This window comes from Rutilus rutilus (genome assembly GCF_951802725.1).
Source record: "Rutilus rutilus genome assembly, chromosome: 4".
In the NCBI taxonomy this organism is placed as follows: Eukaryota; Metazoa; Chordata; class Actinopteri; order Cypriniformes; family Leuciscidae; genus Rutilus; species Rutilus rutilus.
This window is the reverse complement of record NC_140212.1, coordinates 8,914,128-8,939,263: the sequence shown is the minus strand read 5'-3', so window position 1 is coordinate 8,939,263 and position 25,136 is coordinate 8,914,128. Positions and strand designations below refer to the sequence as shown.

General features: G+C 39.0%; 1 protein-coding gene across 1 annotated transcript; it reads left to right on the top strand.

Moving 5' to 3' along the window:
* Positions 1–10,014: 10,014 nt before the first annotated feature.
* LOC311289131 (scavenger receptor cysteine-rich type 1 protein M130-like) lies at positions 10,015–24,728 on the top strand (the record flags this gene model as incomplete). The annotated part of the gene is made up of 18 exons (XM_084406887.1): positions 10,015–10,066; positions 15,350–15,646; positions 15,759–16,064; positions 16,656–16,958; positions 17,045–17,359; positions 17,610–17,933; positions 18,010–18,327; positions 19,073–19,369; positions 19,513–19,590; positions 19,765–20,079; positions 20,197–20,397; positions 20,496–20,579; positions 22,895–22,954; positions 23,074–23,130; positions 23,490–23,567; positions 23,860–23,922; positions 24,127–24,189; positions 24,313–24,728. 18 exons carry the CDS (start codon positions 10,015–10,017, stop codon positions 24,360–24,362), a joined length of 3,261 nt encoding a protein of 1,086 aa, XP_084263013.1. The 3' UTR covers positions 24,363–24,728.
* Between the last annotated feature and the right edge of the window lie 408 nt (positions 24,729–25,136).

Sequence of the window (25,136 nt, the reverse complement as noted above, 5' to 3'; positions counted from 1 at the left end):
GTTGGTCAAAGCCATCGCTAGACTTAAGCGATGTGTCAAAGAGTTCAAAGGGTTGACATCGAGAACCAACGAAGCCAGCAGCCTGGAAGAGAGAAAAGATGCAGAACTTACCATCATAAGCATCGTCCAGAGGAATAACTTCTCTGTGGAGATTCAAAGTCTTCAGTGCAAGGAGGAAATAACCAAAGGCAACCTGCAAAGGCTAAATCCTTTTGTGGATGGACAAGGCATCCTCAGGGTGGGAGGTCGATTAGAGCATGCTGCTCTGCACCCTCACATCAGGCACCCGGCAGTCTTACCAAAGACCGGTCACATAACAAAGTTATTGGTTGCACACTACCATCAGCGAGTGCAACACCAAGGACGTGGCATTACAATGAATGAGCTAAGGGCTAACGGGATCTGGATACTTGGATGCAGTCATGCGGTGTCGTCCTACATCTACAAGTGTGTCAAGTGTCGAAAGTTCAGAAGGTGTACAGAGGAACAAAGAATGGCAGACTTACCTCGTGAACGTATGGAGACAACGCCCCCCTTTACATATTGTGGGATGGATTGTTTCGGGCCATTCTACGTTAAAGATGGAAGAAGGGAAGTGAAGCGTTATGGCCTGCTATTCACTTGTCTGTGTTCTCGTGCTGTGCACATAGAAGTGCTTGATGATATGACGACCGATGCTTTTATCAATGCTCTTCGTGTTCTCATTGCTCTGCGTGGTAACGTTCGACAACTTCGTTCTGACCAGGGCACCAACTTTGTTGGCGCAAGACGTGAGTTCCTGGAAGCGGTTAAAGAGATGGATCAAGAATGCCTCAAGCAATTGGGCTGTGAGTTTGTCATGAACCCTCCGTCTGCTAGCCACATGGGTGGAGCCTGGGAAAGGCAGATCAGGACAATACGAAGTGTGTTGACTTCCATTCTAGATCAGGCATCCCAAAGACTGGACAGTTCATCTTTGAGAACTTACCTTTACGAAGTAATGACAATTATAAACAGCCGACCTTTAACAGCACATTTGCTGAGTGATCCAGCTGGGCCACAGCCTCTTACGCCCAATCACATTTTGACGATGAAGTCTTCCATAGTCTTGCCACCACCTGGAGACTTCGTGAAAGAAGACCTTTATCTTCACAAAAGATGGCGTAAAGTTCAGCACTTAGCCAATGAGTTTTGGTCTAGGTGGAAAAAAGAGTACATGTTAAATCTTCAAGAGAGACAAAAATGGCGCAAAACCCGCAGAAATGCGCAGGTCAACGATATCGTGATCGTGCAAGATGACAATGCACCACGAAATGAGTGGAAACTCGCCAAGGTCACTGAAGTGTATCCTGGTGAAGATGGACATGTAAGAAAGCTGCGATTGCTGATCAGTGAATCAGCACTGGATGACCAAGGAAAGCGGGTCACAAAGCAGACTTACCTAGAGCGGCCTATTCACAAGACAGTAACCCTGCTTGAAGCTGATTAATGCAGTCTTGGTTGTTGCTACCTCACTTAAACTCAAGTCTCATAATTTTAATTTGGAATCTTTTGTTTATTAAGTTAATAAGAAATCACCAGTGATTTGGTGGGAGTGTAGCTGCCAGCAGAGACAGTTGCATAATTTAAGTTCCATAAAAGAATAGTTTTAATTTAATAAGTAACCATGCTTAAATATATCATAATATATTTATATTTATCTGCATTTCTTTTACTTTGAAATATGTGTACAAGCTGACTTGTTTATGTAGGCTTGTATAGCGGAACTATTGTTCTGAGGTTCGGTTGGTTCAGAACTTTATTGATGTCACACCAGCATCGGAGAATGTAGCGCAAGCCGAGCTAACTGCGGCTCGTTAAGTTTTTGGTAATGTTATTACATTTGTAAGTTTATCGAGAGACACACGGAAGAGAAGTTGCCTTTGTTACCTGTTTTTCACTCCCTGGAGTTAACGCGGTCAATGAGGTATGCATAGTTCTTTCAATGTGTAATTATCAATGTAAAGCATAACTGTGTGACGGTTTATTAACAGTCTGTCTAACGTTGTGTTTATTTATTTAATATGCTATTCTCTGTGAGAATATTATTCCTGTAACTTTTATTCTTATTTCTGTGATTTTTATGTTTTTATTTAGTTCTCACGGCATGTTTGATGGCATTAAGGATGACATGGTTTGACCAATAAATGCCCGTAAAAGAGAACGCCTTGTGTCCGTGTCCGTTGACTGAAGGGGGTTACAGATAGTCCGGTTTAAAGAGACGAGACGTAGGCTATGACAGATAAAATAAAAACATGACTGTGATAGCCTTTAAGATTGGTCTGATTTCTTCAAGCGTTCGCTATGTTTTTTTTTTTACTATGCGTATCTTCAAGCGTTTACTATGTGTACTATGGTAACGGCTAGCGCGCATAGTCTTTTGCATCACAAACAGAAGGCATTCAAACATGAACGCGATTTAAATTATTTTATTTTTAAGTCTTTAATGCTGACAGAATCATCCGGCGCTGCCGTCTCCCAACGGTAAACTCCTCCTCTGTTGGTAACCACTCCTCTAGCCCGAGCTGGCCCGCTTTGGCCCAAGGTATTCGACGGGCCAGAAATCCTGGCCGTTGGCCCCGAGTAAGCCCCGATCAAGCCCCGGAAGTGACAGTGGAAACGCAACTGGCCCTGGCACGCACTAGCACGGCCCGGCCCTGGCCCGACAGTGGAAACGTGTTTACTGAGTTTGATAATATCGTTTATTTCTTTTAATATCAGTCTAATGCATTAAGCCATGTTAGCGTTTCATTGCCATAGACAGTTTTTCAGTGCACGCGGGTTTCGTGACATCATCGAAGTCCCATTTCATTGGCTAGGTGCCAACCAATAAAACGGATCATTTGAACCCCCCCCCCGCTCCCGCCCCCCTTTCTCTCTCACCGCCTCTGAGTTTCAAGTGCACAAGTTAGTTTTGCACCTAATAAATCGCGAAAAGAGTAGCAAAAGTCAAGGCGCGAAATTTGAAATTGCAGTGACAGATTTGAGAAGTTGCAAGTGCCTAATTGAGGTAGTACTGCGAATGTGAATGTAAGATTAAACGCAAAATATATATTACAAGTTTGTGTCTGTCGTTGTATTTCTGTGAATGGCATTTTACACATTTGTGTCTACTTGTCTGCAGCTTCAGATTCAGAATACAGGTTTGTGACTATTGTTTGCGAGTGCAAATTTCAACATTCAACTTCCGATTTTTATTTTACAGGTTTTCACATTGGAGCTGTGAGTGTAAATGTTCATGTACAAGTACAAATATTTATTGTACAAGTTCTCAAATTCACATCTACGTGCTCTCGAGTTTTGCTACTATTTTACCTTCATAGGTTGCCGCTTGGATGCAGCTCGGTATACGCAACAACTGAGGATATTAGAAGACATGTTTGTCGAAAGTTTTATTGTAAAAAATATAGGATATCAACATAATGATGTAGTTGTTTATATTTTTAGCTTCATTGCAAGTGTATTGGTATAGAAATAAACAATGGTAATTAAGTGCTTTTCCTAAAAATGAGAAAGAAAATACAGGGTATTAAAACAGTATGAACTACAAATAAAGTCAGTATGTGAGGCTAAATAGATGTGTTTTAGTCTAAATTAGGTCAGATGTGCTTCCATTTCAGTTTCAGCAATCCCTTCACTCGATTGGGATGTTCTCTTTTGTTCTGGGCGGCAAGTGCAGTAACTGTAACATCGGGCATATTTTGTAGTATTAAACACATATTTATACCGACTTCTTCAGGCTCCGAAAATTCTTCACAAAGAACACAAAGAATGGCATTCTCAGCTGCCATAGTTGCAACTCTTGCGTCATCAGAACAGTGTGTTCAACGCATCACCGTTTCTGTTTAAAAAACGTTGTGCAACGTTTTGCTGGTGTTTTTTTATTGATTTAAAAAAAAATATATATTCCTTTAAAATAAACCTCATAACTGATAATATTTTATAATGACTGTCTTAATGTTTTTTGGCTTCTATTTCACTTTTTGGGCTTATATTTGCACGTTTAGTTAACATGCTAGAGAATTATGATGATGTCATCATTAATGGACAGAGCTCGCAAATAGGTGGGTTGAACAGAACTACATTTTATTATCAGCCTTACATGTTTACATGAGTATTAGACATGAGCTTTGTGTAATCAAGTCACTTAAAGGGAAAAGGGATTCAAATAAGATAAAAGATATGTCCCAATTCAGAGGCTGCATCCTTTGAAGGCCCGAAGGTCAAAACGAGTGTTGTTAAATGGGACGGTCTACGGGGGATTGTTCTTGTCGCCTAGCAACTGTGACAGCGATGATGAGCGGCAGTATCGTTTGTACTGGACTTAGTTTTATTAAGTTATATTAAACTGTCCGAAACCAAAACAGGGTTCACAAACTGTCTAAATATGTTCACCATGGTCCATTTCTATATATAATAAAGAGTATAAACTATATAATCACATCTTAGTAAGATATACTAAGTCAACATTTGAACCGCTTTATAGTTTTTTATTTTTACATTTGTATCGTATGTTTGAGTAAGCTGAAACCCAATACTTGCATTTTTAAAGTGTAATTCGGCAATTTTCTATAATATAATCCTGTCGTCACCGGAGCGCAATGAATTCTGGGTAGGCAAGCTGTTGTATCCTTCATTTCACGGGAAACAAAGGCACATCTGGAGGCCGCATTTGAAGGAGGCTTTGAATTGGGACAGTTTTCGTCGTGCTACGGTGACGCAGTCGGCCTTCATATGATGCAGACTCTGAATCGGGACGCAGTTTAAGTGTTTTATATTCTGATGTTTTTTATGTCATTCTTGATCAGAGGGAGTTCAGGAGGACTATGATGATGTGATGAGTGTGAGTGAAGATGTGAGAAACCTGTTAGGTAAGTTATTAAGTTATTGTTAGAATGTTTTCCAGATTCATAGACTTAATTTAAAATACTAATCTAATTACAACATGAATTAGGATTTTGTTTTTAATAACAGATTATGATGATGTGGAGGAGGAGCCAAAAAAAGAAGGAGGGCCATTCGGCTCAATGGCGGTTCAAGACATTTAAAAACGTAAAAGTTTGAGTGTAATTGCTTTTATATATATGAAATCTCAGGTTTTTATGTTTGTTTGTTTGTTTTTTGGATTTAAATGAATATGCCTTTGTGAGATTTTGTATTGTTTATTATGGCCTTGTTAATAGCAGTAAAACAAACAACAGTGCCTTTTCTGCAAAATTACCAAATAAACAAAAATGTGATGTAACAGCCTCACCAAGGTGGCAGCATGTACTTAAATTTTTCTGATAATAATGATAATAATAATGAATATGATAATGCTGAAAAAGATCCATTTATTTTGGATGCATTGAGTAACTTTTACAATAACCCTGTTAATTAATTGATTTGTATTAAATATCTTATTAAATTATTTTATGTGGTGTGGTGTTTTTTAACCAATAAATAAATATGAATATCGCTTGTCTGCTTTGCATTTTACTTTTAAATCCATTCTCAGGCTGTAGATGAATGTGAAATGTGAAGGTGAAGTATGGTAACCAATACTCTCTCCAAGTGTCTTTTCTCTCCAAGTTAGTCCACACACATTAGCAGTAATGAACACACACACTGCAAACTGTGGACACACACACTCGGAGCAGTGGGCAGCCATTTTCATGTGGCTCCTGGGGAGTGATTGGTGTTTAGGTGTTTTGCTCAAGGGCACATCACTCGTCAAATCTCGGTAGGCTATTGAGAATCAAACCCGCGACCTTTGGGTAACCAGTCTGACTCTCTAACCATTAGGCAACGACTGCCAAACAAAGTGAAAGTGACATGTAAGGCAAAGTATGGGAACCCATAGACTCGGAGCCGGAATTTGACACACACACATTTGTTTGTTTGTTATATAGGACTGTGTAAGTCAACAATCTGTAACATGTTTAAAATGCGTATTTGTTCTCTATAAACCATATGAATCACTTTGTAATAACTCTATATTATGAGTTAATAATGCAACAGAACATTAGAACCCCAGTGCAGCTCATTTCATCAAACTACAGACCGAAAAAAGCGCAGTACCTTTGTGTGATATATCACAGTAATTTCATACACAAGTGTTGCAGTCAATAATGAAACCATGGTAATATAATTATACTTTTTGGTGCTTTTAGTATTCTTTTTGGGGGGTTTGAAAATTGTCCTTACCTGCAGTAGCCTACCGAGTCATTCAAAGCTGCACATGCAGATTTTGAACTTAATAAAGAGCTTCTTGATTGCTGACAAACGATGTGGATTGTGGATGTCGAACGTTGTAGATTTCGTTTCAGTTAATTGTTGTACGGACACATTTCACTGAGCGCTGAGTTTGTTCTCTGTGTTATAAACTATATCCAAAGATTCAGTGCGCAAGTTTGAATCATTCGATTCCGTTGTGCTAACCCGTTTGAACAATTCAGTGAGAAGAACCGACTCAACATATTCATTTGGGGATCACTAGTTGTGATTCTAAACAGCAGACTGAAAATATGACATAATTCCTGAAATATTGTTAGGATAAATGTTAATCTGGTCAGTGGTCAGTATTCTGCAGTCAAAGGTTTGTAAACTTGAGTAAAATTGTACTGGCACAGACTACAACTGGGGCTCCTGTACCAGTTAACGAGTCCGCCAATGTAAATATACACCATAAGTTTATTTTATTGTATTTATTTATTTATTTGTATTGCATTTTAATAAGAACAAAACATAATTTACATACAGGAGTAGAACATAACAAACATGTCAGGGGTAAACAAAACATAGTCACCATAAGTCTGTCATCTATCAAAACCCTATGGATGTTCCAGTTCTGTAAAATTAGCAAGGAGGACTTCTGGCAGATTTGAGATAGGTAGAGGGATCAGACAAGGGTGTCCGATCTCCCCATTTTTGTTTTTGTGAGCAAAGCAAATAATGGCCCTTCACATTAAAAAAGGACATTTTCAAGGAATTACAGCATTAGGGAAAACATTTAAGTTGTGTCAGTTTGCAGATGACACTGCTTTATTTTTGAAAGATAGGAATGAATCATTAAAGCAGTGAAATGCATAAAAGAATTTTCAGATGTATCAGGGCTAGGAATGAATATGAATAAATCTGTTTCCTCTTAAAGACTGTACAATGTAGTTTAACTAATTTCTGTAATATTTCAATTGCAAATCAAGTAACATATCTGGGAGTTGTTATAAGATGAAAATCTGCGCAACAATTTAAACTTCAATCCAATTATTAACAAAACTAGTAAGAGGTTTAATGTGTGTTACAAAGGGATCTGTCAATTCAGGGGCGGTACTTTTGTCAAAAGCTGAAGGAATCTCCAGATCAGTCTGTGTGTCATCATTAGATATTCCCCCTAAAGTTACCAAACAATTGGATAAAATGCTTTTTGATTTTATATGGAAAAACAAGCCACATTATTTGAGAAAATAAATTGTATGCAATCCCAAAGATCATGGTGGTTTAGAGGTTTTGAGTTATGATGCTTTGAACAATGTATTTAAAATAAATTGGCTTATTCAGTATTTAAAAAATAAAGACAGTATTTGGAATTCCTTTCCTAACTATCTATTTAAACGATTGGGCGACCTCTCATTTTTATTGAAGTGTAATTATTCAATTGAAAAACCATTTAAGCTTGCAAAATTTCATAAGCTCTCATGGACACTGGCCTACAAACATAACTTTTCACCTAGGAGATATTATATTTGGAACAATATTATATTAGTTAGTCAGCTTTTGAATAATGATGGAAATGTATTAACATATAGAGAATTTTTGAATAAATTTAAAATACCAGTTTGACCTAAAGACTTTGCAGTTGTAATGGATGCAATTCCCAGGAAATATTGATCCTTCTTAGAAATGCATCACAGGAGGAAGATCTCAATGTTACAGATATCATGGGTAAAATATTTATTGGTAATACAAATATTTTACAAAATAAAGTCTCAAATAACTACATTAGGAATATACTTAATAATATTGTTTACCCTCCAGCTCATTTTTTCTGGTCATCTGTTTTTGGAGATGTAAATTGGCGTAATGCTTGGCGAACAGTAGATCAATTCTACATTAATAACAAAGTAAAATAAGTATCTTTTAAAATAATGCATAGAATATATCCAGTAAAACATGTGCTGGAACGGTTTCAATTAGATATTGATTACTCCTGCAATTTTTGTAAAGGTGAAAAGGAAACAATATTTCATTTGCATTGCACACATTTTGGATTGATGTGGAGCGTTTAATTAAGAAAAAATGAACACTGATTTACAGCTGAGTGGATTTGACATAATGATACACTTCAATGATAATGGGCTTGAGAAAGATAAGGCATACTTCATACAATTGTTAATATTAATGGGGTTTCATATTCATAAAATGAAATGGTCTGACTCTAAACCTAACTTTTATTGCTTTAAAAATGATTTTAAGCTTTATTGTTCTGTTTTGTGTAATTGCACAAGTAAAAAGGCAATTAGAGCTTATAGCATTGTAAGCAGGTGATGTTGTATAAAGTAGCCCCCTTTTTCTGTTGTTTGTAATACTTTTTTTCTTGTCCTCTGGCACTGTTCTTATTTTATTTTACTTTATTTACTTTGTATTTGTTTTACTTTGAATGATTATGTCTCATTGTATTGTTCTGGTTCATGGCATTAATGAAAAAAATAAAAAAATAAAAAAAGTCTGTCATCTCATAGTAATTTTACTGCCACCCATGGGAATAGATCGGTATTGCAGTATTAAACACAGAAGTGCAACTACAAAGTTCAAACTTGGTCGAGTATTCCAGTATGACTGGGTTGAGGCATATGTATACTTTATTGTCTTTTTAAAATCATTATTATTTTTTAACAAAATGCTCTTTTCCTTACACTCTTTTGTGAAATAACATTTACTGTGCATTAAGATATATGACAAGCATTGCTTACTTCTGGATATATTATAGTAGTTAAAATGAATCTTTAAAACAGCACATTTGATTTCTGTTTGTATCCAACTAATATTTCTAAACATGGACTCAAAGTGAGAAACATGAAGCAGTTAGTTATCAGTGTTTGTATTTGTATATCTGCAAATGCTGTGCTTTGATGCTGTAAATAAACTGGAATGTTTCCTGAAATCAGTTTCCTGTATGTGTGACTGTCACCCCTCTATCTTGCATGTTTCTCCCCAGTTAAGTGTCTCTATAAGGTGGAGGAGGAGTCCTGTTCATCAGTGCTGACGTGCTTTTAATAAATATGGTGAGAATCATAAATACGTCTCCTGATTTGTCAGTGAAACTTTTTGATGATTTCCTCTCTTCTGTCTAATAAGGTAAAAGTGACTTTGATTGGCTTGTTGTTTGGTGATTGTAGAGCCTTCTGTCTCTGTCTCTCTTGAACCTTTCACTTCTGAGTTGATCAAGAAGAGTGTATGATCAGTGAAGATGGAGAACTATCTAACACTAATTTTTTTGTCATCTTTTATCAGACTCGCCACAGCTGGTACGTACACACACACACACACACATGATCATTATGAGTGAGTTAATGAAGTGATTGACTCTGTGTTAGTTATGAAATGGTCATAAGTTCCACTTCTGCATGTGTAATATTTGAATTAATATAAATGTTAATTGATTTCATGGTTATTTTCTCTGTTTTGCTGACTTAAAGTCTGTTTTTTGTCTTCTCACTTTGCATTATATACAGTAAATCATTCTGTATCTTGTCTGCAGGAAATGTGAGGCTGGTGAATGGTAATAATTCCTGTGCTGGTAGAGTGGAGGTTTACTATAGAGGAGAGTGGGGAACAGTGTGTGATGATCTTTGGGGTTTGACAAACACTGCAGTGGTGTGTAGAGAGCTGGGATGTGGCAATACTTCAAATACAATGCGTGCTGCTCACTTTGGACCAGGATCAGGACAAATCTGGATGGATAATGTTCTCTGTAGAGGATCAGAGTCCTCAATATTCAATTGCTCAAAATTAGAAATGGGTGAACATGACTGTAGTCACAGTGAAGATGTTGGAGTAATCTGTTCAGGTAGGTTGTTTTCTGTCTAGATTTCAACATCAAATGTATTTGATGCATTTATTCTATTAAAAATATGTACTAGATTTTAAAATGAATGTTCAAAGTTCATAAATAGTGGAAACCAACAAGTGTTATCACACAGTTTAACTGATTAGAACCGATCTATCGGCTCAATGTTATATCAGTCATACTGTACATGACCACTTGATGTGACAGTAGAAGCTGTAAGACTGTGTACAAATATAATAAATCTACATGACAGTGACACATTTCGATGTCAAAATTTTGCTTTATGTATTGATCAGGTTAATTCATGTTTAATGAGAGCATGACCTGAATCAGCAAACTCTCTTGTTTAATTTCATATACAAAATTTACACTAAATGTTAAACACTTTCACCTTTATGTTAAAAATAAACCAGAAATTGAAAAATAAATGTACAATATTAAAACTGATGTTCTATTAGTATTACAGCTCACCAAATCCAGGGCTGGACAAGTCAATAGCGGTGTAACAATACACTGATGTGACGATTCAGCTTGATACACAATACTGAATACTGAATCTAATACTTTAAACAAAGACAAAATGGACTAAATATTTAACAAAAAGTACTGCAAGATGCTAAATTCGGTATAGCATAATGAATTAACTTGAATAGGCTTACTTAGCCCTTCTCCCCTATTCACAGAGCAACGGTGACACCAGTAAAATCTTAGAAATAATAACAATTTAAATATTGTAAATATTAAATATTGTATTTTATTAAATAATGTATTTATTTTTTTAATTGATTAATAATAATTAATAAATATGCTAGATCAAATGTGTGAACTTCTGGGTTAATTATATTTGATGCTACATTCAGTGAATCTAAACTTTGATTTTGGGTGAACTACTGTTTAGATTAGATTAGATTAGATTCAACTTTATTGTCATTACACAAGTACAGGTACAAGGCAACGAAATGCAGTTTAGGTCTAACCAGAAGTGCAATAGCAGCAAGTGCAGGATATACAGTGGTTCATAAGTGCAGAACATGGATATGTACTGAATAAATATAGAGTTGAATACTATTATAAACAAAAATTTACAGATAGATTGTCCTATGAATATAATATACAGAAAACTATTACTGTGAACAGAATTTACAGCTAGATATGTACTGAATATAATAATATACAGATGGCTATTACTATAAACAGAATGTTTACAGATAGATATGTACTGAATATAATATACAGATGGCTGTTACTATAAACATAATTTTACAGATAGATATGTACTATGAATATATATACAGATGGCTGTTACTATAAACAGAATGTGAGCATAATATACAGATGGATATTACTATAAACAGAATTTTACAAATAGATATATGTATAAGTTAGGCTAATGAGCAGTATAACAATGGATTTAAAGTAGTGCAAATAAAGTTTGGACAGAAGCTATCCGAGTGAGTGCAGTGGAAAGTAATTGCATATTACAGTTAAGGTACGATATTGCAATGTATATATAAACAGTCGGTACTGTAAATAAACAGTCGGCAGTGCAAATTGAGCATATTCCAGTCAAGGTAGTAGTGCAAGATGCATATGTAAACAGTTGTTACTGTAATAACAGTCAGCAGTGCAAATGAACATTATAGTATTGCAAATAACAAAATGGAGGCAGGTGTGAGGAGGGAGAGGAGAGTCAATCAGTATATAAGGGGAGTGGGATCAATGAGGGTTAGAGTTTAATAAAGAGACAGCTCTGGGGAAAAAACTGTTCTTTAGTCTGCTGGTCCTGGTCCGGAGGCACCTGAAACGCCTGCCGGAGGGCAGGAGAGAAAACAGTCTGTGGGCTGGGTGAGAGGAGTCCTTAAGGATGCTGCGAGCTCGATGCAGACAGCGTTTCCTCTGGATGTGCTCGATGGCAGGTAGTGGAGTCCCAGTGATGCGCTGGGCGGTTTTCACCACCCGCTGCAGTGCCTTGCGCTCTGCAACAGAACAGCTCCCATACCACACTGTAGCACAGTTGGTCAGGATGCTTTCTATTGCACAGCGATAGAAGTTCACCAGGATAGTGGAGGAAAGCTGATTCTTCCTCAGTGTCCTCAGGAAGAAAAGGCGCTGGTGAGCCTTCTTGACCAGGCTGGAGGTGTTGGTTGTCCAGGTCATGTCCGCCGAGATGTGGGTCCCCAGGAACTTGAAACTGGAGACACGCTCAACAGCCATTCCATTGATGTGGATGGTGTCGTGTGTGCCTCTTGACACTTTCCTGAAGTCCACGATGAGCTCCTTCGTTTTGGTGGTGTTGAGGAGCTGGTTATTTTCGGTGCACCATGTGGCCAGGTGCTTGATCTCCTCCCTATAGGCAGTCTCATCGTTGTTGCTGATGAGACCAATCACCGTAGTGTCGTCCGCAAACTTGACGATGGAATTAGATCCGTACACAGGCTTGCAGTCGGAGGTGAAGAGGGAGTAGAGGAACGGGCTTAGCACACAGCCCTGTGGTACACCAGTGTTGAGTGTGATGGATGTGGAGCAGTTGGAGCCTGATCGAACATTCTGGGGTCTGTTGGTCAAGAAGTCCAAAATCCAGTTGCACATGGAGGTGTTGAAGCCCAGGTCTCCAAGTTTGGCTATTAACTTAGTTGGGATGACAGTGTTGAATGCTGAGCTGAAGTCAACAAACAGCATGCGTGCATAAGTGTTCTTATTGTCCAGATGTGTGAGCACAGAGTGCAGTGCCATGGAGACTGCATCCTCTGTGCTCCTATTGCTACGGTAGGCAAACTGGTGTGAGTCCAATGTGGATGGTAGAGAGTCTTTTAGGTGTGCCAGGACCAGCCGCTCAAAGCACTTCATTACGATGGGTGTGAGTGCTACAGGGCGGTAGTCATTAAGGCACTTCGGGCTGGAGTGTTTTGGCACTGGCACAATGGAAGTGCATTTAAAGCATGTTGGTACAGTTGCTTGGGCAAGAGACAGGTTGAAAATGTCTGTAAAAACCCCAGCGAGCTGCTCCGCACATGCCCTGAGTACGCGTCCAGGGATGTTGTCTGGTCCAGCAGCCTTGTGCGCGCTGATCCTGCTCAGTGCATTGCAGACATCTGTGGAGGAGAGTGTGATCGGTGGGTGGTCAGCTGAGGATTTGAGCTTGGTGGCAGTTTCTCGGTTGTCTCTTTCAAAGCGAGCATAAAAGTCATTTAGCTCGTTCAGGAAGTTGACATCAGTGGCTGCGGGGGTGGAGTGAGAGGGTTTGTAGTCACTGATGGCCTGAATGCCCTGCCACATGCGCCGAGGGTCAGCGTTGGAAAAGTGTCCCTCTATCTTAAGCTTGTAGCAGTGCTTGGCCTCTTTGATGCCCCTTTTCAGATTTGCTCTGGATGTGCTATAGGCTTGTGCATCTCCTGATCTGAAGGCAGTATTGCGTGTCTTCAATAGGAGTCGCACTTCCCTGTTCATCCATGGCTTCTGATTTGGGTATGTGGTGATCTGCTTCTGGGTTGTAACACTGTCAATGGTGGTATTAATATAATCCAGTACAGAGGAGGTGTAGCAGTCAATGTCCGTGTGAGAGCCACTGGTGGCTTGAGAAGCAAACATACTCCAGTCTGTGTGTAGAAACCTTTCCTGGAGTGAGAAATCTGCCCCCGCAGGCCACACCTTGATGGTCTTCACTGATGGCTTCACGCGATTGATCAGAGGTGCATATTTGGGGGTGAGGAACAAAGAAAGGTGATCTGACTGTCCCAAGTGGGGGAGGGGTGTCGCGACGTAAGCTTCAGCCATGTTTGTGTAAACATGGTCTAAGGTTTTGTTTCCTCTGGTGTGACAGGAAACATGCTGGTGAAATTTCGGTAGCACTGACTTTAAGTTTGAATGATTAAAATCACCCGCAACAATAAACGCAGCTTCCGGGTGAACGGTCTGTTGTTTACTGATGGCTGCGTGAAGTTCTTTCATAGCAAACTTGGCATCAGCATCCGGGGGAATATAGGCTGCAGTTATAATAGTGGAAGTGAACTCCCGCGGTAGATAAAACGGTCTACATTTAACCATGAGAAACTCAAGGTTAGCTGAACAATGTCTCCCAACAATAGCAGAGTTTGTGCACCAAGCTTTGTTAATGTAAATGCACAATCCACCACCTCTGGTCTTACCGGAGCCATGTAATGTTCTATCCGCCCGGAATGTATGGCGTCCCGCTAGCTCAATAGCGTTGTCCGGTATTCCGCTGTTTAACCATGTTTCCGTGAAAATTAGAACATTACAGTTCAAAAGTCTCTTGCTGTATGTGATGTTGAGTCGAATCTCCTCCATTTTGTTCAACAGCGACCGTACATTGGCGAGGAAAATGCTGGGTAAAGAGAGCCGGTGTGGTGTTAGCTTTAGCTTAGCTCTTAGTCCTCCGCGCTTCCCCCGCCTTTGTTTACGATCTCGCCGGCGCCTGCGAGCACTTCCGCCCGGCCGGGCAGAGTGCATAGCCTCGGGTGATCTGGCGATCTCAGGAAGGAGTCGAAGGTTGTCCATAAAACTGTCGGAAATTCGCAAACCAATATCCAAAAGCTCACCTTGGGTGTACGATGTTAAGGCACAACTGTTCTGGACGAACAGACCCGAAATGAGCAAGAAAAATACTGCTAAATTACAGAATCTGGAGAGACCGCGAGCCTCGCGATGTACTCGCGCCGCCATCTTGGATCTAAAAACCAATATATATAATACATTGTCGCTATGGATGATAAATGTTGTTTTTGTATTGCGATACATTGTGACACAATATATTGTTACACCTCTAGTCAACCATAGGGTGCCAAATGAAGGACCAGTACTGACACAAATGTTACTCTAGACTGAAACAACAGCACTCTTTGTTCTTGACATTACTCTAAATAGTTTACAAAAAGTTGAAGATTTTAAAACAGCTTTTAATTTTTAGCAAGTTTAATTCTGCCGCAAAAAAAATCTCTCACTTATGAAACATTATAAGCAACACTCCATGGTCTCCCTTACGAAAAAGTAATATATTCAAGTGTGCTATTAGTACACTTCTTTTAAACTAAAAATAATAAAGTATACTTCCTGTCTACTTTTATACCTCTCAGAAAAATACTTAAAATTGCAATTTAGTCCCAAGCAGTATTGAAATACACTTATAAATTTGTACTAGTACATTGATATTAGTATTCTAGATAAAGTATACTTAAAAATATACTTGAACTTTTCTTTACTTTTTTATTTTGGGGATTTTTTTAATATCTTGATATTTTAAATGGCTTGTTATCATAATCATTTCAGGCATCAGGCTGGTTGGAGGTTCTCGCTGTTCTGGAAGACTAGAGTTGCCTCATGGAAACACCTGGCACACAGTGTGTGACGCTGCCTTTGACCAGCAGGATGCAGAGGTTGTGTGTAGAGAGCTGGACTGTGGGGCTCCTGTACAGGTGCTGGGAGAAGATGCTTTTGGAAAAGGAGACGCTCAGATGTGGACACAAGAGATTCAGTGCAGAGGAGACGAGTCTCAGTTTGCTCTCTGTCCAATGTTACCTTCACACAATTGTTCCCATGACAACGATGTGAGCGTTGTATGTGCTGGTAGGTGAACGACATTTGAACTATACAAGTATGGACATAAAATCATTGAGTAATACTGTACAACACCTGTTTTTCTTTTTTCTCTATCTTTCTCTGCCCTTTTTACCTTCAGAAACAGTGCGATTGGTAGGTGGTAAGAGTTATTGTGCTGGTAGAGTGGAGGTTCTTCATGATGGTCAGTGGGGAACAGTGTGTGATTTAGGCTGGGATATGTCTGATGCTGCAGTGGTGTGTAGAGAGCTGGGATGTGGAGAGGCTTTAAGTGCACCAAAGGGTGCTCACTTTGGAGAAGGATCTGGCAAAATCTGGATTTCAGATTTACAGTGTACTGGATCAGAGTCTACATTGATGAACTGTAGATTCAATGGATGGGGAATAGACACTAATCATACTGAAGATGCTGGAGTAATTTGCTCTGGTAAGCTCATCCACGCTTATTTCATACTTACTAACCTTTTTCCCCACAGAATTCCAGGATAAATAAAAATGTTCTCACCACATTCAATGTTACATCAGGTGGTTGTTTGGTTGTCTGTGTGGGGTGAAGTAATCTATTATGTGACGTGCTGAATTACTAGATGGAATGTACATGAAGCAATTTGTGTGCAACATGCTTTTTTTGTCCCAGACAATCCCTTTTGCGAACGAAACACATATATTGTTCAAAGGTTGAGCATTTCATAGACTACATGCATTTTAATACCCTGGGTGCATTTATCTTACTAAAGTTTTTCTCCCCTGTTATTCATTAAATGAAGAAAGCGGGTGTACTCTGGGTTCGGGCCACATTCAGAGCTCTCCCCCGGACAGCACACCAGTCATCAAATACGCTTACTCTTTTACTCTAGATAATTATTTGTAAGTGCAAACTCGTGAAATGCAAGAAGCTTGTGTGAATTTTATGCATGAAATAAACTGCTAAAAAAAAAAAGGTAAAAAAAAAAAATTATAAAGTAATAGGTCAAGAAGCAAAGCAAATATTATTAAAATTGTCCCTTTTTTATTCAAGGAGTCAGGCTGGTAGGGGGATCTCTCTGTTCTGGCAGAGTAGAAGTGCCTCATGATCGGTCATGGATGTCAGTGTGTGACGCTGCCTTTGACCAGCAGGATGCAGAGGTTGTGTGTAGAGAGCTGGACTGTGGGGCTCATGTACAGGTGCTGGGAGAAGATGCTTTTGGCAAAGGAGACGCTCAGATGTGGACACAAGAGATTCAGTGCAGAGGAAATGAGTCTTATATTTCTTTTTGTCCAACATCATCTTCTCTCGAATACAACTGTACCCATGAGAATGACATTGGACTGTTATGTTCTGGTAATGGAGCTTTTCAAACAACTTTTTTAAACCATTTCTTTTGCATCTTTTGTACTGTTTAACTAAACTCTCTGTTCTTTGCACAGGTTACACTGACCTCAGACTGGTCAACGGTCCTGACGTCTGTTCTGGTCGAGTTGAACGTCAGTACTTCAGTAAATGGGGCACAGTGTGTGATGCATGCTGGGATATGAGAGCTGCCAGTGTCCTCTGTAGACAGCTGAACTGTGGGATTGCTGTGTCTGTTGTGGGATCAGACTGGTTTGGAGAGGGAAGTGGTGAAATCTGGGCTGATGTGTTTGATTGTGACGGGAATGAAACAAAACTCTCAGAATGTTCCATCTCTTCATGGAGTCGAGCTGAATGTTCTCATAGACGAGATGTTGGAGTCGTCTGCTCTGGTGAGTCCAAATTACTGGAAGATTCACTGATATTGTGCTGCTGAAAGATTAAAAAAAGTATAAAAATAGTATTTAATCTCACCATGTGTAATTTCACGACATGTGTAGTGTAGTGTCATTTCAAACTGAAAGAAAATGTTCTTGTAATTTTTTTTCTGAATTAATTTATTATTATGTAAAATGTATTATAAATGTAAACCATATTTTCAAACTCGCAATATTTCAATGAAACATCAGATCTTCTCCTCAGATTCTTCTCTGGCTGTTCATGACGGTCTGGTGCGGTTGTCTGGAGAGAGACAGTGTGAGGGGGAGCTGGAAGTTTCCATCCATCAGGTCTGGAGGAGAGTTCTGCTGGACTCCTGGAGTCTCACTGAATCCTCTGTGGTCTGCAGACAGCTGGGCTGTGGCTCTGTGCTGAACTTCTCCGGCTCCTCTTCCTCCAGTCCTGAACACAGTCATGAGTGTGTGACGGGCTTCCAGTGCTCTGGCAGTGAAGCTCATCTGGGGAACTGCAGCTCTCCACAAACTCTCAACTGCAGCTCCACACAACAGCTGTCAATCACCTGCCTTGGTGAGAACAACAACATCTGGGCAGATTCTTCAGTTGTTAGTGATCAATAATGTGTTTTTCTCTCTCTGAATATCAGGTCGCGGGTCCATCAGGCTGGTGGGTTCTGGGGGAGACTGTGCAGGGAGGCTGGAGGTTTTTCACAGCGGCTCATGGGGGACAGTGTGTGATGACTCCTGGGATATTAAAGATGCCCATGTGGTGTGCAGACAGCTGCAGTGTGGAGTGGCCCTCAGTAACCAGCAGGTACCAGCCTGGTTTGGTCCTGGTTCTGGACCCATATGGCTGGATGAGGTGGAGTGTGAGGGGAATGAGACGTCCCTGTGGAACTGCTCTTCTCCAGGCTGGGGGAAACATGACTGTCAACACAAGGAGGATGTAGGAGTCGTGTGCTCAGGTAAACAGTAAAGTAATGTGATTGATTTTTAAATATATAATTTCAAATGCATAAAGGGATAATGTAAAGCTGGTAATTTTTGCTAAATAAACACCAGGGAAATCAGGAGTGGATGGATCATATTTAACAACATATTTTCCATCTTACTGTATGATGGTCTGATAGACAGCGCTGCCATGGATGCCGCTACTTTTTAAATATTTGTTTTATTGACCAAACAGAATCAAGTAGTAAATAAGTTTCATAATATATTTGTCAGGGTATTGCAGGTTGAAGACGAGGAGACAGGATTTCAATACCTCTGGTTTATTCACCAACTCAGATTACAGGAATACTCAGGAACTTAGGAACTTAGGAACTTAGGAACTTAGGAACTTAGGAACTTAGGAACTTAGGAACTCAATGACATTCAACACTGACCTTGACACTTCAACAACCGACAAAGACTGAAGGAACACACAGGGCTTAAATACACAAGGAAACAGATCAGGGAAATGACACAGCTGGGGCAAAACAAACGAGCTAACTAAATGAGGTGATTAACAGGGCACAGGTGAGACAGATGAATGAATGAACTGAATACAAATCACAAAAACAGTCCAAACACAAACAGAAACGTGACACTATTATAAAAATATAATTAAGTATCTTTTTCAGATGCTACCAGTGCTAGCAGCATGCATTATCCTTGTTTTAACCAGTTATTTTGGTGATATTTGACAACTTAAACTCCCTTTCCATCTAGAGTTTAAAGAGATCAGGTTAACTGAGGGCTGTGAAGGGAATGTGGAGGTTTTCTACAATGGATCCTGGGGTAATGTGTGCTGGAACAAGATGGACAGAGACACAGCGAGTCTGATCTGTCAAGAGCTGAACTGTGGAAGATCTGGCAGTGAACCCGATTATTCAGAGGGACTGAAGTCTCATAATTGGCTGGATTATTTTAAATGTCGACGTCATGATTCCACTCTATGGCAGTGTCCATCTTCACCCTGGGGACAGAATGACTGTGATAATGAAGTGGCCAAGATCACCTGCTCAGGTAAGAAGATATTTAACTGATTTAAGATAGTTGGGAAAACATCATGTTTGTTAATAATAAAATAAGTAAAATAATTAATTAATAATGTTTATTAATAATTTTTCTATTCAGCATTTAATAAAATTTTAACGTTTTAATTTTAGAGGAGCAGACTCTTGAATCTCCTCAGAGTCGTCTGACATGTTCTACCTCAGAATCTCCTCACCAGAGACAGTGTTCAAGTAAGATAATTATAAAGATGTATTTTCTTTATTCACAGTGTCTTGAATTATTAATATCTGAGCACTTGTACACTGAATCCACATTCCACATTCATAATTTGTCACAACTTTAAATAGTCGTAAAATGCATGGTAAAAGTATTGCTGGTCAGTGATGTTTCTGTGTGTTATTTAGATCATGTTCCTCTCAGACTGAGTGGAGGTTTGGGCCGGTGCTCTGGGAGGCTGGAGGTGTATCATAACGCTGTGTGGGGTTCAGTCTGTGCTGATCTGTGGGACATCAGCGATGCTCAGGTGGTCTGCAGGCAGCTGGGTTGTGGAGCAGCACTGAGGGCTGATGGGAATTCAGTCTTTGGTGCTGGTGAAGGTGTTGTGTGGCTGAACAGAGTCGAGTGCAGAGGGAATGAGATTCACCTGTGGGACTGTCCTCTCTCCCTGAAGAACCACACTGACTGCTCCCACAAAGAGCACGCTGGACTCACCTGTGCAAGTCAGAGCAAAACACTGAGAATCATTTAAGGAATATTAGTCATTTTTATATAATTTTAGTGCTAATAATCTTTGTGTATTTGCATGATTTTGAATGTGTTTGTATCTGTTTTTTCAGATTTGTCAGTGTCCACTACTCCTGCCACAACAACATCAGCTTCTCCTCCAGTTTCTCAGACAGTGCGCTCAACATCAGTCACTTCTCCACAAACTCCTCCAGTGTCTCTCTCTGTGCTTGTGGTTGTAATGGGAGTTTTGCTCTTACTGCTCTTAGTGCCACTGCTTATACTGATTCAGCAGAACAGAGTGATGAGGAGAGGTAGGAGAGATCCAGAGACTGTCATATTGTGTGTTATTCAGTGTGTGATCAGTCATGTGTTGTGAACTGACAGCAGGTTTGTCTGTCTACACTCACAGCTCTCTCTAAGAGGAGACACAGGACGACGACTGAGGCCGTTTATGAGGAGATTCATCACAGACACAATCACTTCACTCAGAGAGGTGAGACATGAGCCGTGAATCTTATTTAATATGATTAATAAGAGAGTCTGTCAGACACTTGATGTTCATCTATTATTAGTCCTGTTAAACCTCCGGCTTTAAACCAGAGAATTCCTCACAGAAAACCACAGAGCTGCAGGTGCATGTTTATGTGTGTGTGTGTGTGTGTGTGTGTGTGTGTGTGTGTGTGAGTGTGTCAGTGAGAATCTCTTCCTGTGTGTGTTTTGAGGGTAATAAGGAGGCGTCCATATGTTAGTAAGTCAAGGTGCAGGTGTGTGTGTTTGTCTCTTCCTGTGTGTATTTCTGGAAGGCAGTGAGGAATGGGTTCATTTGAGGATACATGTGTGTTTGTTAATAGGCCTAAAACTTAGGATATCTGTCTCTAATGCTTTTAAAATGTTAGTAATTAATATTTGTGTTGTGTTGTAAGTAGTCAAGTCAAGTCATTTTCATTTATATAGCGCTTTTAACAATGTAGATTGTCTCAAAGCAGCTTTACAGAGATAAATGTATACACTGTAAAAAATTTCTAACCTTCCCAAATCAAAAATTTCAAGTGACCGATAACATCTAAATTTTTCAATTGGCCCAAGTGAAATTCTGTATATTTCAATTGGCCCAAGTGAAAATCTGTACATTTAATTTTATAATTTACAGAATTTCACTTGGGCCAATTGAAAAATTTAGATGTTATCGGTCACTTGAAATTTTTGATTTGGGAGGGTTAGAAATTTTTTACAGTGTAGTTTAACGTAAGATTGTTTTGGCTTTATAGCGGTTCTTTAATAAAGTTATTTTCCAGCTAAAGTTTTGATTGATTCGCTTCCGTCGCAACGATCATTTGTTTTTAAATTAGGGCCGCTAAGACGACACCATTCTCTCTACACAGACTTTAAACGCGATCCTGTGAGAAACGCTGATGGCGTTCAGATGCGCATTAAGAACAGGTTCTATAGTTATGTGCGTTTGAATATATGTGTGCAGGTTTGGAATTCCCTGCAAACCAAGCCTAAACAAATTACTGGTGTTTCCTTATAGTTTTGATTCAGAATTTTATTTTATTTTATCAATTCGGGGTAGATACACAAATTGAGTTTTCCCGACGACGCGTTATCTGTAGAGTGGGAAAGGGATCCTCCATAGGGAGAGACTAGTTGGCACTTCAGCACTGCGTTGACATCGGGTCCAGGCGAAGGTCCTTCATCAGATCTGGAAACGGCCTGGATCCGGCAGGCTGCGGGAAAACCTTGGGATAAACAAAGACACTAAAATTAGCGTAGATGCCATTCTTCTCATGATGTAACAAGTACATCAGGATTTATGGGAAGTGTTCCCGGTTCCAGCTGACCTAATCTATGCAGCCTAATATTGAATTATAGAAGTCTATAATGTATTATGTGAACGCTATGTCAAAGAGATGTGTCTTTAATCTAGATTTGAACTGACAGAGTGTGTCTGCTTCCCGGACAATGGTAGGAAGGCTGTTCCAAAGTTTTGGTGCTAAATAGGAAAAGGATCTACCGCCAGCAGTCGATTTAGATATTCTAGGTATTATCAACTGGCCGGAATTTTGAGATCGCAATAGACGTGAAGGAGTATAATGCGTTAAGAGCTCGCTCAAGTACTGCGGAGCTAAACCATTTAGTGCTTAGTAAGTAATCAGCAATATTTTAAAATTGATGCGATGTTTAATAGGGAGCCAGTGCAGTTTTGACAGAACCGGGCTAATATGGTCATACTTCCTGGTTCTGGTAAGAACTCGAGCTGCTGCGTTTTGAACTAGCTGTAGTTTGTTTATTAAGCGTGCAGGGCAACCACCCAGTAGAGCATTACAGTAATCTAGCCTTGATGTCATGAACGCATGGACTAATTGTTCCGCATTTGTCAATGAGAGCATATGACGTAATTTAGATATATTTTTAAGATGGAAAAATGCGGTTTTACAGATACTAGACACGTGACTTTCAAATGAAAGATTGGTATCAAAGAGCACACCCAGGTTCCTAACCGACGACGAAGACTTAACAGAGCAGCCATCAAGTGTTAGACAGTATTCTAGGTTATTACATGAGGACGTTTTTTGTCCAATAATTAGAATCTCTGTTTTTTCAGAATTTAGAAGTAGGAAATTACGAGTCATCCAATTTTTTATATCAGCTATGCATTCTGTTAATTTAGTGAATTGGTAAGTTTCGTTAGGTTTTGAAGAAATCTAGAGCAAGTAACACAATGCTTCATGGTCCAAAGGAGAAATGATGATTCAGTCTGTTTGGAATGATGAATATGTTTCTGACTGTTCTGCTGTCCTTTAACAGGAAGTCTCGTCTCTGAAGAAATGCATTCTGGGTATGAAGATGCTGATGAGTTTCTCTCAGGTTAGAGAGCTGAAGTAGATCCTAATAAATAATTTGAGCTACAAATATAAAAAAAAATGTATTTACACATTTTAACACTAATTCAACTCTTCACAACAGTAAAACTTTTATCTTATTAGAAAAAGAGTTCAAGACTGCATATTATGATGATGTCACCAATGGCAGTGTCCTGAAAGGTCAGTGATCTGCTGTGTCCCAATCAGAGGCTGTGTCCTCCGGAGGTCGCATCTGAAGACTGCATACGTCATTGAGGCGGTCTCATTTAAGAAAAATACCCGTTAGATTGCAAAGAAGAAAGAAATTTCAGTATTTTATACCTCATGAGGAATAACAGTCAATTTTATTACGGTTACTTCTCTTAAATAAGACATCCTTGATGAGGTATACAGCCTGCAAACGCGACGACCGGAGGACACAGCCGACGAATTGGGACACAGCTAACATTCATTACCCAAAACCTGCAACAGTATATTTTACATTTATTTTGTTTCCCAAAATATAAAAAAATGCCCAAATTATACATGTTTTAATGCAGAAGAGATGATGAAGGAAATCACACCGGGATACTATGATGATGTCATCACTGATGGACTGAAACCAGATCGTGAGACAGGTGTCGTTCGGTTATTCTATAATAGGAAGAAATATTTAAAATATATTAAAATCTGTATATATAGAAATATATATACATTATTGTCTCATGTTAAATTTACAGAATACACACCTGAGAGCTATGATGATGTAATGACAAGTGGACAGAACTCTATCAAAAATGGTGTTTACTTTTTATTGTTATTGGTGTATTTTCCATAATCCTTTTATAGTGATTTGTGATATTATATATTAATCCCATTACATTGTAAGATATAATGCAATGTTTGTTCTGTCTATATGTTCATGTGTAGTGGACACACCAGAGCATTATGATGATGTCATCATTAATGAACAGATCTTTCGAGATGTAACAGGTGAGTCACACAGAACTGCATTTCATCATCACCTTCACACACTAATATTGAACATTTCTACCATTAATGAATCATCACGACTTTATCAGGAGTAAATCTAATAATCTCAGACAGTCATGAGGTAAAAGAGATCAATAACATCATTAATGACACAAGCTGATTTACAAACTACAATGTGAGGTTTTTATTTCACATGTGAATCAGAGGGAGATCAGGAGGAGTATGATGATGTGAAGAACAGCAATGAAGATGAGAGGAACCTGTTGGGTAGGTTATTGAACACTTCTATAACCTATATCTGCTTTTATTTGTTATGTTTCTAATTTAAACTAAATCTTGGTGCATTTATAACAATGAAAATTATCAGTTTGCTTTTGTTTTTAAAAACAGACTATGATGATGTGGAGGAGGAGTCAATTAAAGAGGGAGGAGCCATATGACTCACTGACCACACCCACTGCCTCTTCATCAGATCATATTACAGTTCCTGGAGCTACTGGGAGATTCTTGTTGTTTCTAATGCGTCAGTGCCTTATGTTTTTATGCTATTTCAAATATTTTTGTATTAAATGCTACATGCGCCACAAAATTTGATTCAGTATTTGGCCTGTTATTTTTCTATTGATATCAACGGATACTCAAAATATATGTTTTTTAATCAATTAATTAATATGAACTTAATGGTTTTTTTTTTTTTTTTTAAAGAACAGCGTAAACGGGTATAATTTTCTTCTCAAAACCTGTCCATTTATTTCTCCTTTCCTCAGTCGCTGTTTATAAAGATTGCAAGTCATACATTTACTAAAAAAACTAGGCTATAGGCTATCAAGCTCTAGAAAGCCTTTTTTTTTTTGGCAGAAACGATGGTTCCAGACATTATAAAAGACACATGCAGACTGTGCTGGAACTTACCTCAGTCACTTCATCTGACGAGTATTTCTAAAACTACGCCAGCAGACTTTTCAATCACAACTCACTAGCTAGCCTACATTAGAGACTCATTTCCCGCTGATTTTACGTGCGAGCCCTGTGAAGGATACTGCGTGTATGGATTTCATACAAAACGCTTTTCTCACTTTTAAATTGCCTACGCAACGTCCACAATGAATAGGCCTACGATAATTACATGATTAATTTAGAATTTAAACGAATTTAAACTCAAAAAGGTTGCATATATAGCTGGTTTAATTTCAACTAAGGATTTAACGATGCGG